This window comes from Rhea americana, unplaced genomic scaffold (genome assembly GCF_003343005.1).
Source record: "Rhea americana isolate MKP2758 unplaced genomic scaffold, rheAme1 scaffold_172, whole genome shotgun sequence".
Lineage (NCBI taxonomy): Eukaryota > Metazoa > Chordata > Aves > Rheiformes > Rheidae > Rhea > Rhea americana.
Genome location: NW_028185839.1, coordinates 1298537 through 1314877, shown reverse-complemented (window position 1 = coordinate 1314877; position 16341 = coordinate 1298537). Strand labels below are relative to the sequence as shown.

The following is a 16341-nucleotide window of genomic DNA, read 5'->3' as shown; positions in this document are numbered from 1 at the left end:
TTTGGGCATCCCACACATGGTGACTTGATCTCGGTGTTCAAGGTATGATGTAAAATCCTCTGCGTATGCACAATATACAAATACACCTTGAAAGTGATATAGAAACRGCACAAAAATATAGCTGTTGAAGTAAGCCTTGGTTATCATTTTTTGTCAGAAAGGAGAAGCAGATAATTTTTAGAGCAGAGCTCACAAATTTTGTTGAAACCATTTGCAGCTCTGTAAAGAGAAGATTCTGGTTAAAATGCTTTAAGTCCGTTCTTCCCAGGCACTCACTTATCCTGCAGCCCTGTCCTGGAGGCTAAAGATGTCACCAGCATGTTTCTACTGATGGAAGGCAGAGAAGGGCTAGAGTTTAAAATAATTGTGTTGTGTTCCCTGAGGCCTTTTAAAAATTAACTTGGTTTATGCTTAAGATGATCACTTCTCTTACCACTAGATGGCACCTACACCCAGCTGATTGGAAATAAATCTTTTCCAACGTTGTATAATATTTTTTTCAAATGTCCACCTCTACAAGGCCTGTTTCATTCTAACTATTACAGATTACTAGAGATTTACAGAAATATGAAAAGGGATCCACCTTAACTTGGTTGTGGCTTAACGAAGTAACCTAACATGTAGCTTTTACTTTTGAAATTGGCAGTTGTTGGTTACGTCATAAAAACAGTATCAGCCCTGAAGATGAAGACACCTCTTTCAGAGTGCACTTAAGCAGCATACAATTATTTTCTATCTTATTACCATAGCCGGCTCTGTGTTAGCAAAATAAGAGTTGTTAAGGAACTCAGCGTTCATTCATATGCCCAAGAATTAGCCATATTCTCAAACTCTGTCTTTTGTGGAGTCACAAAGGAAGCCCTGCTCATCAGCGATCTCTGCGTCCTCAAATTCTGTCCTGTCGTTCAGCAGGGGAAGAAGGAAGTGGGGAGAAAAAAGAAAGGGAAGAGGAGACAACACAGCTCAGGAGTCACTGCTCTGATGCCACATTTCACTTTGGCACAAGATTACCACTCTCAAGTAAAAGAGAAGCCAATGAAAGACAATTTCTTTTGGCCTGCTTCTTAATAGAAGTGTCTTTTTGTCACTACTGACTGTCTAGTTATCTTCTTTTTATACTTGAAATCCAGATCCTGAGACATGTATATTACAAGGAAAAAAATACAAAAGTGGCTGATGTAAGTATCTGCTTCATCACAGATCCCCCTAAAAGGTAAATTCATATTTTGCATGCACGGACGTTTATTTCTGCACCATTTTTGCATACACAATTGTTCATGAATATTAGAGGCTTAAAATACTGTATTAAGAAGAAACATTGTCACTGAACACTATTTTGTATGACATATATTTGCAAGGAGTTGATACAAGTTAAAAATGTGTCATTTTTTTACAATAGAATCATAGAATCATAGAATTGCATTTTTACAACTGGAATATTTATTTAGTTCAGATAACAGAAACGAATACGTAACACTATGGCTTGGAACTACATAAATAATTGAATGAAAAGACATAAACAGAGAGTGGAATTCAATCTTGAAACAGTAGGGCCCCAGTTTTCAAAGGTAGTGAACATTCCCAGCTGCCTTCAACAGCTTGGAACCTAGGGATTTTTAGCACCTTTGAAGGTAAGGGTTGGTTGTTATCTGTAGCTTATATAGGATTGTGAACTGTCATGCTGACAAGACCAGAAATTCTGCTTTGAAGGTCATACGCTGGAGCCTGCATCAGCCTATGACTGACTGAAATCCTAACAGTCCTCATGTTAAAGGCAGTCTTCTTTTATAGCACAAGAAGTGTTAAGAAGTGTTATTTCTGTTTTAACTAATGGACCCCTTGCTGAATTTGGAGTTTGAGAATAACCACACTCAGTCAGCCAGGCACTGTATTCCAAACGTGGTCCGTTTTTTTTCAAAGCAATTAATCAAATCTACACTCACTGTCTTTGTTATCTGCTGGTTCATGAGGGCATATTCCACTCTCAGCCAGGCACTGTACTTCTCCATCACTGCTATTCCCTGTTAAAGCATGAAGGGAAAAAGCAAATGAAACTGAGTAGTGGTCATTAATTTTGAAAAAAAAATAAATGTGTGTATTTTTTAAAACCATTTAAATGAAACTCAGAAAGATCTTCTGTGTACTAAACCAGAAAATAATATTTTAATTCTTAATTAGGATTCCTGCAAAAATAAATGGAAGAGGTGACTGTTAATAAGATACTGGATTGAGAGTTTGTGGCAAGGACTGAACAAACCCCTTAATTTTAGAGTGTATGTGCCATTTTCTTTTTTTTTTTTTTTTTTTTTTTTTCCTGATTATATCACTGTAATCTTACCATGGTAAGAAACTGTAACATTACTGTCCCCTTTATCATCTGGATGATTGCAGACTGACGGCAATAGTAGACTATCCTTAGGTTCAGTGATAATTTCTTGTATCAAAGGTTTCAACAGGTTTTCTTGTTTATCTTCAGTCTCCAAGTCCTTTTCTGAATTAGAAGGCTCTGTAAACAAGCCCTCAACAATGGGTCTTAAGATTTCCTTTTCACGGTCTTGATGTATCTTACACATGTTTGAAAAAATTGCTGTTGGAACCTCTTCTCCTACTGAATTCCCAAATGTGCTTTTACAGGTTTCCTCTACTGCTGAATCACTCTCATTCATTGTTTCCGAAATTATTTCAATCTTTGGGTGATATTCTTGCTGTAAAGATAGAAATTGCAATTGAAAATATAGACTTCTAGATGCAAATATTAAAAGATGCGTAGGTGTTTCTTGGAGTCATGCAACAACTGTCAGCTTTGATGTGCTGCTCTCCCAAAAGATATAGATGTGCTTCATACCCATGGTTCAACTCCTTTTGTTGATGAACCTTGGGTTAACTACGTGTCATGTAGCAGCTGTGAACTAACCACAAACTAATAACTAATAATCATAAAAAAGAAGATGCATTTCAGCAATTCTTACTGTTGCAGCTATGTACCAAAATGAATACAACCATTATGAAAAAGACAAAACCACTCTAATTGTGAAGACTAGATTAGAACCATTTCCTTTTCCCTTTGATTTACACCATACCGTATTGTTTCTGATCCAACCTGAAAACAAATTTCTTTACAACAGATGGAATAAAAGCAAAAGTCTGTGATCCCCAAAACACCTACTAAAAAACAAGTCACTGACAATGGGAAAAAGGTTCATGGGCTCATATCTACTCTTTACCTTCTTCAGAACAGGAATTTAATCTTGATTCTTCCACTGTTCAGCAGAGGACCTTAACTAAAAGGTTCTGGGCTGGAATTCTGCTAATGAACCAATAGCATTTCATATAAAGCCGCTGTTTTTTGGTAGTAATGCCACAGGAACAGGCCTGAAAAGTCTACATTTCACCACTGAGACTGCTCTTCACATGATTTTCTAGTGCTCCAGTATCTATCATAATGGATATCCGGTCCTGGTCATGGTCTTGGGCAAACTGCTCTAGCTGACCCCACTTGAGCAGGGAGGTTGGACCAATCATGTCCAGAAGTCCCTTCCAACCCCAACTATTCTGTGATTCTATGATAGATTGAGCCTTGCTAGTACTGTTTTTAAGATGTGACTTAACATGATCCTATTCAAACACAGGGACCTAACAAACACCTTCATCTGACTTCAGTTAAGAAATGAACACCACTGGGCCCATGAGAGCTGGTAACACTTACTTCCTTACTAATCCTTTTAGTTCCCTACCCCTTTTCTATTTTTCTCTTATCTTCTACATAATTGGAAGCTTTGTTAGCCAATATTTCTTATTTCACAACACTGCTATGACTCTGTTACCAAAAGAGCAGATAATATCTATGCCTTACACATCCTGAGTGTAGCAAACATTTACAGTGTCTTGGATCAACTGGTAAAAACATGTACTGTATTAACCCTGTTCCAGTAAGGTAAGTATGAGTAAATGACAGCACTAGAATCACAGCAGTGCTTTTCATCTTTGTTGTTTTCTTCTCTTTTTCTTCTCTTCTGTTTGTCMTCGTTTATCTAGCACATTAGATTGAGCACAGCACACAACATCAATGTGGGCATGATTCAACGGGGTTGGAACTGCCCTGTACCTGACTAGCCCAAAACAGAGCTAAGGAGTTTGGATCTATCTATACTTTGACCCGAAAAGTCTGATTTTATTCCGTAATAGGCAATTTGTACAATCCATTCAATTCATTACAACATACTAGTATAGTATATTTTATTAGTAATCTTCATTAAAATATTGTATGCTACTAGGAAATTAGTCTTATTTGATTGTTGCATTACTTTTAGCTTTTCATTCTATTTTCACAATGCACTAATATGAAAAAATCAGATTAAAAATGTAAATGTATAAAGAAAATCTGCTGAAACATCTGTTTTAGTTATAAAAGCCTTAGCTGATCACATTTCTCAAGATAGCATTACACAACTTAGATTACCCTCATTTTGCAAGACATCATTRCTAAATGTCTTTAGAGAAGCATCATCCCTGGAATTAAAAAGAATCTTACCTTTTGAACAAAGATCTCCTCTTCTGGAGCATTTACATCTATATCTTCTAAATCAGGCAATTCCTAAAGACAATTACAATATCATTTATCAGTGGGAAATGCTAGCTCTAACACAACATCTCCATCTCCTTCGTAATCCTCTTGTGGGCAAGAGACCAAATATTTTGGAATACATCACTGTCACTCTCTCCAAGCAGACAGTTTTCTCTGTTAAGTACATGTAGGAAAAGGAAAGTTCATCTGTCTCCAGAAATGGAGGAAGACAATAACCTTTATCTCAGGCTGTATACTCTTTTCTACTATGCTGTGTGATTATGAACAAAAAGAAGAAAAAGGATACACAGCAATGTACTAAAAAGATTTTAAAAGGAAATACAGTTTATTTATGTCTTTTACCTATTCAACAGATTTAATCTTAACTACAACTCATCTTATGGGTAAGAGCCAAAACATCACTTCCAGTCTACTTGAAATAGTTTATCAGTAAATGCTGTTAATACAGTTAATAATCCAATGCTTTACTATGATGCCTTGTAACTAAGAAATAGGAATTCAAACTTGCTGAGAATTGTTTTTCCTCAGACAAGTCCAATCATTTCAACTTTCTATTAGATAGTATTATCTAAGATAACTGTCTGTTGCTGACACAAAAACCAAAATAGAGAGTGGGAATACAAAATCACAAGTAGAATAGGATACTTTTTTGCCATACTTTAATGTAGAACAATATGGCAAAAGCGTCTGCTTTAACAAGATATTTTTAGAGGTTACTGATTTTGTAGCAAGCTGGTTGGCATAGCAGCATCAGGAATATCAAATCAGTTGTGTATAATCTGTACTGCTTTGCTTGGTGAAGATTGTTACAGAATCAAAATAAACAAATGAAATTTCTGTTTCCTTATACGGTTGCGGTTAGTACAGCATGTCCTGAATTCRTATAAAGCTATATAAAATATGAAAAAAAAAGTACAAATTGAGATTTGGAGGCTAATGTTAATGGGTGAATTTGATGTCAATAGCAAACTGAAATAGCTGTTAGTCTTGTTCCAGTCAACAGGGTGTGCTTGCAGACCAAACTGTGTTTCTTACTAAAATTATCCTAGTTCAGACRTTTAGAATGTAATTCATGCATTGCCAAGGGGTATGCATAAATACTAGTTCTCAATGAACAACTTCTAGTTAGTCCACAGATGATGCACCTGTGGCTTGTTTATGCCTGACTGGGGAATGTCGTAACAACTGCATGACAAATCCTCCTCCCCTCTCCTCCCTTAAGTTACTTCCATGACAAGCTACAGAGTCTCGGATATGAATAAAGACCACAGTGCTGTTCCAGAGCATCTCGACCCTGGCATCTTCACACTAATTTCCCACTATGTCGATGCTAAGTATCTTTGGAAAATCTGCACTAGTGTAAGTATTGGAGGTTGTTGCCAGAACCTCATTTCATTACTAAACAGCAATTGGAGAATGGAGTAGCAAAGAATACTGAGATGTATATTAATATGTTTTTTTCTGTAGATCTAGAATATTCATACTCCTCATGCATCAAAAGGAACCTTATGCACATATGCTGAAGAGTTCCTTTTATGCTATGCTRAAGTTTGTGCAAAGAAGCTTGCTATGGTGCCAAGAATAAAAAGGGCACTGAATCTCTGAGATCTTGACATYGTGGGTGCCTACAGTACTGATACTTATTTAATGCTTTTATTTCAGACATTGAAAAATCTGCCTGTAAAAATAGTACTGTGTACRCTCGTAATTGCTGTGAGAGCCCGCAAATTTTCTCATTAATCCTGTCATTAAAAATAGCCAAACAGGTGGATGCAGTAATGAGCCCTCTACTGAAGCAGTGAGGTGAGCCCTTAGATAACAGGATGGAAATTCTTCCTGGGAAGAACACAGAAAAGATGTAACAGAGCTTTCTAAAACATTTAGCAGTGGCTATATAAGAGATGAAAGAATACTTTAAGTGCTCTGTGAAATCATAAGTTCAGAAGCTTGCTCAGCTAGTAGCATAGTATTCTGACACCATCAGTTCAGCAGTAGTGTCATAATTAGAATATGTTGAACAGTTTTCCTTTGGAGTCAGATTATATTTTTCAGTAATATTATCCATGTCTTCAGAGTGAAACATGTTTACACGTTCGTACCAGGAGATAGAAATACTAGATAATAGAAGAGCATTTTAGAAATGTTAATCATTTATGGTATACATGAATAATGCATATTCTGCCTCTTTTAGAAATATACTTGAAAGTTATATTTTGAAAATTTTATCACTAATATTTACAATGCTAGATAGTTATTTCTTATTTATTTTTTTTGTGCAGTAGTTGACATTCTTAATTGCATATTTGATTGAGTTTTGCCTAATAGACACATTTATCCACTAGATTCTTTTTATTGTGATTTACATTCTTTAAATGAAATTTCTTATTAACTTTTCCAAAAAGAAATCACAAAGCTAAAAGGTCAGCTTCATGTGATCTAAGGATAAAATAAGCTTTGGAAGCAGTGATAATTTCTTTGGGCACATTATGTTGTAGAGAATGAATTAACACTACAACCTTCCTTTTTTTTTTTTTTTTTTTTTTGTGTGTGTGTGTGTGTGTGTGTAATTCCTTTTCTTTCCTTTTACTTTTCCCGATACAGCACCTTTCTTAGAAACCTGACCATACACTTTATTTAGCCAAAACTTTAGAGTTATATATTTGAGAGCTAACAATATCCAGATCTGATCCAAATATCCATATCTCAAAATCTGAATCTATTACGTACATCAAGATAAAGTTTCTCTGGTGTCTCCAGTTGGATTTGTTCTTTTTCAGTATATTCATCCACTTCAGAAACTATGGCCCTTYCAGGAGCCATCTTCTCTCCTGGTAGATCTACAGAATAAGAAATAGGTAGTCACAGAGAACTAACTGAATAGACTTTGTATGTTGCAACAAAAGCACWATAGAACCTAACAACTGTTGTGGATCTGACTAGTGTTGCAGAATTTTCAGCTGAATCCAGAGCTTTGTCTTTCCAYCATATTCTTGGTCTATCTTACAATGTATAAATTAGTATTTTCATTTTTTAATAATGTATTTCATATATAAACAACAAAAAGCATTCTTCTACATGTAAAGGCATAAAACCACCTCTTGACTGACACCCAGCTTCTGCTGGTGTAGCTRTATCACACAGTTTATGTGGGCCTGAGGGAAGCCTGTGAGCTATGATCCCTCTCCAGTCCTGTCACTGAAACTAGTACATATGAGAAACAGTTCCACCTTCATAAAGCAGCACGTTGGGAACCCAGACCTGTTTCCACCATTGTATTTAAAGAATAATTTATCCAGAATTACTTTATTTTCAACTAGTCACAATGGAAATCTAACCRCATGTTCGGGTTCTTATCTACCAATCAGCTTTTTGGGGATCACAGCACAGGGGAACTATACTAAGACAGTTTGGCTTATCTCCATTTCACAGTTTGCTGTGATTCTTCACTGTGTACATTACCATCTGCCTTCCTGTTGAAGTTTGAGCATTTGTATGAGTCTGATTCTGGTGCATCCTCTTGAATGTTAGCAGGAATATTTCCAGAGGGGAAATCTGTGTGATCTTCTCTATTTGATAGCACTGTTATTGCTTCATCACAAACATCAAAAGTTTCCTGTACAGATTCCTCAATATTCTGTTGATTTTCTGCCTCTTCTGATAGGTCTGATATCTCTGATGTATTAGAAGTTCCATCACTGTCATCTGAATTTTCAGATGTTCCTACAGAAGAAGTTCTTTAAAATTACTGCGTTAACTTGCCATTTCTCAGTCTAGACACCCCAGCTGTACTACACGGTCTTAAAGGTTTGGCCTAAAATACGCATCAAAAGCCTGCACTCTGCTTGAGCAGCCATTCATGTATCAATAGGCCTTACAAGATTGGAGCCATGTTGTGGATTTTCCATCTCATTAAAAAAAAAAAAAAAAAAAAAAAAAAAACAGCAAAAGTGCTGAAGTAAATTGCTGTCCAGTATCCATAATTAACTTTGAGCCATTCACTTTGAGAAGACGCCCAAGTGTCTACATTTTAATATATGCTTGAGCATTCTGGTAGATCAGTGGTAACTGCGCCAAGTTCACCTTTATGCAATCTACTAGCTCACTGAACAAGTTTTGCTTGTTATTCAACCACATTTCAGAGAGTGCAAAACCACAAAATTTATCAAAAGAGCAATCCTCTGCGTGGTACTCCCTTCTTATTTGTCTTCTGTGTGTTGATCTTCCACTGTTATGGAAAAGCTAAGAAGCTGGGGACTATTACTGTTCRTGAATTTATGCCATCTTGAATACTGTGACAGGAGAATTTGTGGCACAAAAAAGGACAGTAAGTGAAGCAGAAGGCCTTCCTTAAACTGCCTGCATTACCATTGCTGTGGATAGCCTCAAGTCATCACCTGCTTGTGAACGTAGCAGTGCAGAGGTAGCTGGATGTGAACTGGCAAGGCAGTTATTACTGGGTCTCCCTAGTACAGGGAGTACTATATGCGTACTCAAGCCAGTCTTGCCCTGCATCTAGGGGAAATACTGCTCTTGGGGTGTCAGTGCCTGTCTCCAGTCCTGAATGACTGCTGGGACTGTTACTCCCCAGCCCAGAGATGCAAGTCTGTTAGCACTCAGTCACATACAGATTTGGGTACCTGGCTTGTACGATCATATTTGGTTGTACTGATGTAGAACACAATRGCTTGAAGAGCTGGGACAGAGTGTTTACTTGTTTTTTTGTTTGTTTATTTTATTAGCAATGAGAAAGATGATGATTGCTTTAAAGCTGTTCAAATTAATCTAAAAGTCATCAAGTTCAAATGAATCTAAAATTCATCAAGTAARTATCTAGTATGGGAAAAGAAGATTCTTAAGTATATTCCAAAACATTGTATCATCCTGCTTATGAATATTTGGACATTATTAGTTTTAAATAATCAAACTAAAGCAGACACAAACACAATCTTTTCCCAAAATACTAACAACAAACCTTCTACGGTCTCTGTTACATCTCTGTTTTCACACTTTGCACTGGCATCTTGTTCTTCCATATATTTTTGTCTTTTCTTTTCTTCTGCTTTTCTCCTGATTCCTGCTAAAGCATTCACACTATCTTGGATTTTTTTTCTCTCTCTGGTTTCCCATTTTTCCCTTTCTGCTTTCTCAGCTTCAAGCCCTCCAATGGCCCAGGCTTCTGCACAGGCTCTAATGAAAAAAAAGAGCTCATTGTAATGTAGTTTTAAAAGCTCACATGCATAACGAAAGAGAAATTTAAAATATTTGCAATGGATAAAAGGCAGATAGCGTCGACAATCCCTTAAGCAACTGGGATGCATATATCTTGCATGTGTAACTACAACAAAAAGAACTGAAGCTATTCTCTGCAAAAACAGAGATTCATGAGAAGTGCTGATCTTGGCTCTGCTTTCCCAGATGCCCGTTCAGTTTCAATTGAGATTATGATTTTTCTTTAGGCTATAGACTGTATAAAACAAAAATTTTCACAAGAAAATTAATTTTGAAAAAGGTGTGTTTTCTTGTGAAAAAAGATATGTTAAATACACATTCCTGCAGTATAATACTACTGTACTCAAAATCAATCGTCCTCAGTAACTTATAGTGCTTAGTCTTCCTTTGAAAATATTGATCATTAGCATATGAGCTTTATTGCTGTGTAAAGAAGACATCTCCGTTTCTTACCTATCTTTTGGGAAAACTGGTCTGTCATCCAGGTATGTTAGCTGTTTTAGTCGAACAGTAAGTGTTTTTCTATAATTAGCAATTTTCTTTATCACTTGATTTCCCATCAAATTAAGCACACACTAGGTAAACAAAAGAAATATTTTTCTAAGTTGAGTAGCAAAAAACTACCTACTTGGGTATGCACTATCACTTTAAAAACAATAAATAAATAAAATACCTGCTCTACAATCACAGACAAAGCTGTTTTAACATTTGCTTTAGACCACAGACCTATCACATACTGGACTTCCTGATAAAATCATTTAATAGGATGTTGACTCACATACATGACAAACCCTCAGCTATACTCTGCTTACCAGATTAGGCATGGCCTCCAGTATGGGTATAATATTTGGATCATCTAGGTAGTTGTGGGAAAGATCAAGGACACAAATACTTGGACAATCTCGCAAATGCTGTATGTCTTCCACTGTYTGCAATTTATTGTGAGCAATCTGCAGAGTGTGCAGGACTTTCAGACAAGCTGTCAGACAAGAACAGTACAATCAAAGGAAAGGTAAAAATCATTCCTTACAAAGGATTTTCTGGAAGTAGAAAATTGCATTTTCAATATCATTGTTTAATATTGAATTATGAGGATTTTTCTATAAATTTATTGACTTCTGCCATATATACTTATTGGCTATTCCTCCAAAACTGTTTTCTCCACCACTAGAAAAATGGTTGTTTTAGGATGGTTGGTCATTTTTAATTCAAGTTTCAAACCAGTCAGTTACACAAAAGCAAGAGTATTTTTTTCAAGTTACTGCTAACGTACAGAAATAATGATATAGAGAAATTATTTTTTATTTTCTGCTGAAGACGGAATAAATCCTTTTATAGATGTAAGAGACTGGCAATCATGTCTGCAACTGCCAAAGGACATCCTAATTGCAAAGCAAATAGCAAAAACTGTATTATTAGCCTGTCTGCACAACAGGTAAGAATTGAGACTATTAAGAAGCGTGGAAAGGGTACTTAATTGTTTGAGATATCCACGTGTAAGTAATTATTACATCTTTTCCATTTTCTCCTCTCTTCAAATTGGAAAATACATAGGTTTGACTTCAACAGGAACCTTATGGACTTTGGTATGGGTACTTCGCAGAAACTTAACATGAACAAAAAAAATCCATGGAGACTACTGCCACTAATAATAGTCAAAGGTTAAGAAAATGGGTGCATTTTAAGTTAAATGTTGCACCAACAGTTCTTACAGAGATTCTCAATGGTCTTGATATAGTTGTTACTGATATTGAGGGAATCTAGCTTTTGTAAGGCTTCAAGATTTTCAATTCTATTAATTAAATTGAGTTGCAAGTAGAGGCAACGCAACTCTGTCAGAGCCTCCAAATTCTCGATTTTTGTTAAGCCATTGCATTCTAGCCATAAACACTTCAATCCTGTATATTCTTCAAGATTCTCCAGGCGGTCAAACCCTGCAAGGGAAAAAAGAAAAAAAAAATCTTTGGATTAAATTGCATTGGCTGAAAATCAGTGTTTGGAARAAGAATTTTCATTAAACCAGTGTTGCTGATGCATTCTGTGAGCATGCTTGTATTCAAATTGATTTTCACTGATTTAATAGTACAGTCCCTAGACCACAACATAAGAAGATGTGTTCATTGTTTATCACTTTCTTCCTAACCATTTTTATTTGGCATCTAGAAGCTCTAAAGCTGGAAAAATATTTTTTTATACAAACACATTTAAAAAGGAAGAATACAGATATTTTCCTCTAAATGCAATCTAGACCAGTATTTTAAGACACAGTTTATCAGTGGCTACTGTTTTGAAAAAAATGTCCCTTGATTCCTATTGATCCTTCGAATGATGCCACAAAGTGAATTAGGCCTATAATCGTTTCACTCTTCTGCCTTCATACTGACTCTGTTTGTCTCACAATTACATTATTATATCAAATTAAATTATATTTCTAATTCAAAAGAATGTTTAGACACTTTACTTCAGTGAGCCATAAACTAGTCTCTGCTAGAATGCTATTTAGAGTAATAAAGCRAACTCGTCTTCTTGTTTGTGTCTTACCTTTATAGTGTAAGTAAAGTGTATCATTTAAGGACGGGGTCAAGTATAATTTCTGCTGCTTACAGATGTCTCGTAGGATCTTTTTTGTCATTCTGAAATAATAATGGGAAGCAGAAAYAAACTAAAAATATATTTCAGTGTGCACAGAAATGTTTTTTATTCAGATTTCAATACAACATAATTAATAGTTCTTTCATGCAAGAGAAATATCTATTTCTTACAATAGCTTTCCATTTCTATCTGTTGGAAGTGTGTTAGAAGGTTCTTCCTACTTTTACTAAAAAAAAGGAGAGCAAGTAGGAAAGTAGRTAGGGAATTAGAGAGTTTATCTTCTTGGACACCAAGAGAATGATCCTTGGATAGACTCTTGTTCCTTTCTCTCCTAGTCTTTCTTCCATTTCTTGCTGCTTTGGAGCAGGACCTTTAGGGCACAGACAATAGCCAACATCTATGCAGGGTCAGGATCTCAGACTAGAAAATCAATAGTTATCAATCTAAAATTTTAACAAAACATTGACTCTGAAATACCACCCAGAAATACAGAATACAGAGCTGTGGTAGGCTACAAATGCCACAGTAGGAAAATGAGTAATATCTGTTCARTCATAACTGCTTAATATTGAGCTCCACGCTTTTGAGGATTTATGCTAGTGAGAAGCCAGAAAAGGCTAGTCGGTCTGAAGCTGTGTGCTGCGGACATACAGTGCAGGTATAGAAGACTCAGCAAGAGGCAGTGCACAGAAAGCTACAGTGTGAAAGAGCAGAGGCTGCAAGGGCAAAGCACTTGGGCCAGCAGCCAACGGTGGCTGAAGTAGACCAGAGAGGCTAGAAGTTGCAGATGGCAGTGAGCTAGACAGCAAAACTCAAAGTGGCAAATGAATACCCAGGCGGCCTGAGAACTGTTCAGATAGAAACGAGTGATAGTGGAGAGCAGCTGATGAGATGAATTTCACAGTTATCTGGGACCCTGTGCTGGAGAGCCCTGGTTGACAGTTTGATACAGTTGGATGGGCCTAGTTCCCTAGCACAAGCTTTGCAAAGAATAACAGGATACTGTTTTGGAAGGTCAGTATCGAGAACTACTAAAACTTCTGTAACATTATAGAAGGAAACTTGGGAAGCCATCAGGAAAATACCTAGAAAAACATTTTAAAATAGAAAATACCCRTTTCTTCCTGTTCAGGAAGATTAGATTGTGTCCTAAATAATTTTTCCAGTACCTATCCTTCACTTAAAGAAATATTGCAACAGTACAATAGTATATAACCCAAAAATATTTCTTACTGTTAAATTCAGTGTTAGCAGATTGAACTACACATTTGTGGCCATTGGTAYTTGTAGGACTAAGGCTTACAACAGTAAGATTTTCTTGGTAGGAAGATATTTTTAAAATAACAAGAAACTTGAGTAAAGATGGTGAAGTAAAACTTTTAATAAAGACTTTTCTTTTAAATATATTTACTTTTACRCTGAAAATATTTACTTTTACAGTGATTACACTGAAAATCTCAATAGTGTTGAAGAACACAACTCTGATACAGGGGCAATTTAAAATATAATTGTCAGCTTGTAACTGTCCTATAAGCTAAACATGTGTCTGAAATAAATTTTTGAAGGAATGGAGGATTTAAAAACTTTGAGCAAAATTTTAAAATATGTACTAGTTTTGGTGTTGTCAGCCCACACACATTATTATATGCACATCATCTATCTACTATCCRTCAAATAGACTATATAATTTATCTAAAGGGTAGTTTGCAACTGTGGTCATAAGAAAGCACCATGAATGCCACAAATATCAAGGACAATTCCTGATTTGTTGATTAGTCTCATGTTTATCTTCAAAATAATTTTTCTGAGTTAAGGCTAATATGCAGAATAGCAAAGCTCCCTTTGACTTCAGTGATGCCTGGATTTAAATAAGCAACATCAATAACCAACAAATTACCTTACACCGTTCTCCTTTTCTTCTGTCCTTTGACTGAACGAGCTGGTTACGGATTTGTGATCACCATCTGGTTTTTGTTCATTATGTTGAYGTGTTCTGGATATACAGCTGACAGCCTTTTCCTGAGTTTTAATATCTTTGTTGTAAGTAAGAAAAAATGCTGTAGGTTAGCAGCATGAGTGGGTAAAAGTGTCATGTTCTCAATTTAAAGAAGTATTGAAGAGCACCTGAATATACATTTCAAGAAAAAAAAGTGTTCTAACTTGAGATTTTTACTAACATTTCCATTGAAAGGAAACTGTCAACTTCTTTAGAAGGCAAATGTAGTAAAATCAGATAAACTACTAAAATATTGCATTTTCTCATTTAGTTTTGGAAATCAGCTCTGAGAGGTAGTATTCATCTTAAGAAAGATTATTATAATATACAGTGACCATAAGGTACCAGCATCAAAGTTCTTACAGTCTTAGATACCTTYTATAYGTTACATTTAATTACTGATAATTKGAGGTTAACGACTGCTAACTTCGCRTGTACAGAGACTAGAGTAATGGCTTATCTCAGTCATGTCAAGCATTGTAGCTGTTTGCTAGTCTTAGCTCTTCTACAAGTTTACCATTTTGCACTCTTAAGGTGTCTCCAGTGCTATACTCATTCAAAATGTCTTCGGGCTGCCTTTGATTAATTACATGTTCAGTAATCTTCTCTTCAGATTCTTTCTCTGCACCTTCTAGTTGTACTTGCAGTTCTGGCACTTAAAAAGAGACAGTGCAAACAAGATGATTGGAACAGATCATTTAAAAATCATCACAATTAAAACATTTAGAGTTCATGTTAGCTGTACGATTGTAAAATAAAAAAGATATCCCTCCAGAAAAAAAATGAAAGAAAGAAAAAAGGAAAGAAAGAAGAAAGAAAAGAAGTAAAGAAGATTAGCAAAAAAAAAGGCAAAAGAAGGTAGCTAATTATGGTAAGTGTCTGTTATGGCAAGATTTTCACTGACTTCAGTGGGAAAAAGAATAAACTCATATTGCATCCAGATGGGTAATAATAGGCTTGAATTCCAGCTCTTATATTGATAAAGTAATTAAGAATATGTACTCAAAAAATAAATTGTCAAATGTTCACTAAATTGACCCTAGTGAGCCAACTGGAGGAACTTACCTGTTTTTTCAGAGTTGTCTTCACTTTCTGTTTGGGTAGCTTCATTTCTAGTATCATTGAGAGACTCTCCTGATRTCTCTTGCCCAGGAGCCTCCCCTCCAAGGCCTCTCTCTGGGGCGCCGTATTGCGGTTGCATTTCTGGCTAYGTGATTTAGACAAATACCAGTCAACTCAGCATTCGACATACAATTCCACCTCCAGACAAAATGTCTAAAGGCTTCAGAAGGAATAGCAGTTACAGATAAAAAAAGACCAGTACAGGTAAATTATGAAGCCTGGGTGGAGCTACAAGCCTGGGGCTAGTCACAACGGAGACCCTCCAAGTCAGGGAGAGTGAATCCTTAGCCTTTCTGTGACATATCTCACTTACAATGCAAAGGGACCASAGCAGAGAAACTTCGCAAAACGGACCAAGCCACTTTTCTCCTTCAAAGCAGGCAGGCGGAGGATGTGGTTATGCTGCTCCCTGATKGCACAGCCTGCTTGTGGGTAACGCCTGAGCCCTCTCCTGCTGTCGCTGGAAGGAAAGCAGAGCTGCCAGGAGAAGCTTTAGTCTCCTAACAGGATAAAGGATTGGGATGCTTTATGTTTCCCCCTTACCTCTTTGCTTTGCTTTGTTTTGTTTAGCCTGTGAGCTCTGAGGAAAAGCCTGCTGCCCTACGCGGCCGGGCAGACTGACTCTCCAGTTACGGCTCCAGTTCCCAGATCGCGGCTCGGGCAGAGCCCACCGGCGCGGTGCAAACCTGGGCCCGGCTGCCCGGCACCCGGCGGCGCGTCTGGTGCTTCCCGGGCAGTGACAGGTGTAAAACGCGGAGGACGGAGACCCGCGGCGCGCCGAGGCAAGCAACGCCCGCCCGGGCCGCCCCGCAGCCTG

At 36.7% G+C, this 16341-nt stretch overlaps 1 protein-coding gene across 3 annotated transcripts; it reads right to left on the bottom strand.

Annotated features, from left to right (window-relative positions):
- Positions 1-1476: 1476 nt before the first annotated feature.
- Positions 1477-16335, bottom strand: DNAAF1 (dynein axonemal assembly factor 1). Of its 3 annotated transcripts, none has more exons than XM_085301102.1 (15): positions 16068-16335; positions 15838-16001; positions 15468-15609; positions 14920-15057; positions 14304-14439; positions 12356-12447; positions 11527-11748; positions 10627-10793; positions 10268-10389; positions 9558-9772; positions 8045-8305; positions 7313-7422; positions 4532-4594; positions 2339-2705; positions 1477-2021 (listed from the first exon to the last, which is right to left on the bottom strand). In XM_085301102.1, the coding sequence occupies exons 3-15, from the start codon at positions 15601-15603 to the stop codon at positions 1924-1926; spliced, it is 2127 nt and encodes a 708-aa protein (XP_085157228.1). In that variant the 5' UTR covers positions 15604-15609; positions 15838-16001; positions 16068-16335; the 3' UTR covers positions 1477-1923. The 3 variants fall into 3 exon arrangements, with proteins under 3 accessions (XP_085157228.1, XP_085157229.1, XP_085157230.1); XM_085301103.1 differs by having other exon boundaries at positions 15838-15984; XM_085301104.1 differs by lacking the exon at positions 15838-16001.
- Between the last annotated feature and the right edge of the window lie 6 nt (positions 16336-16341).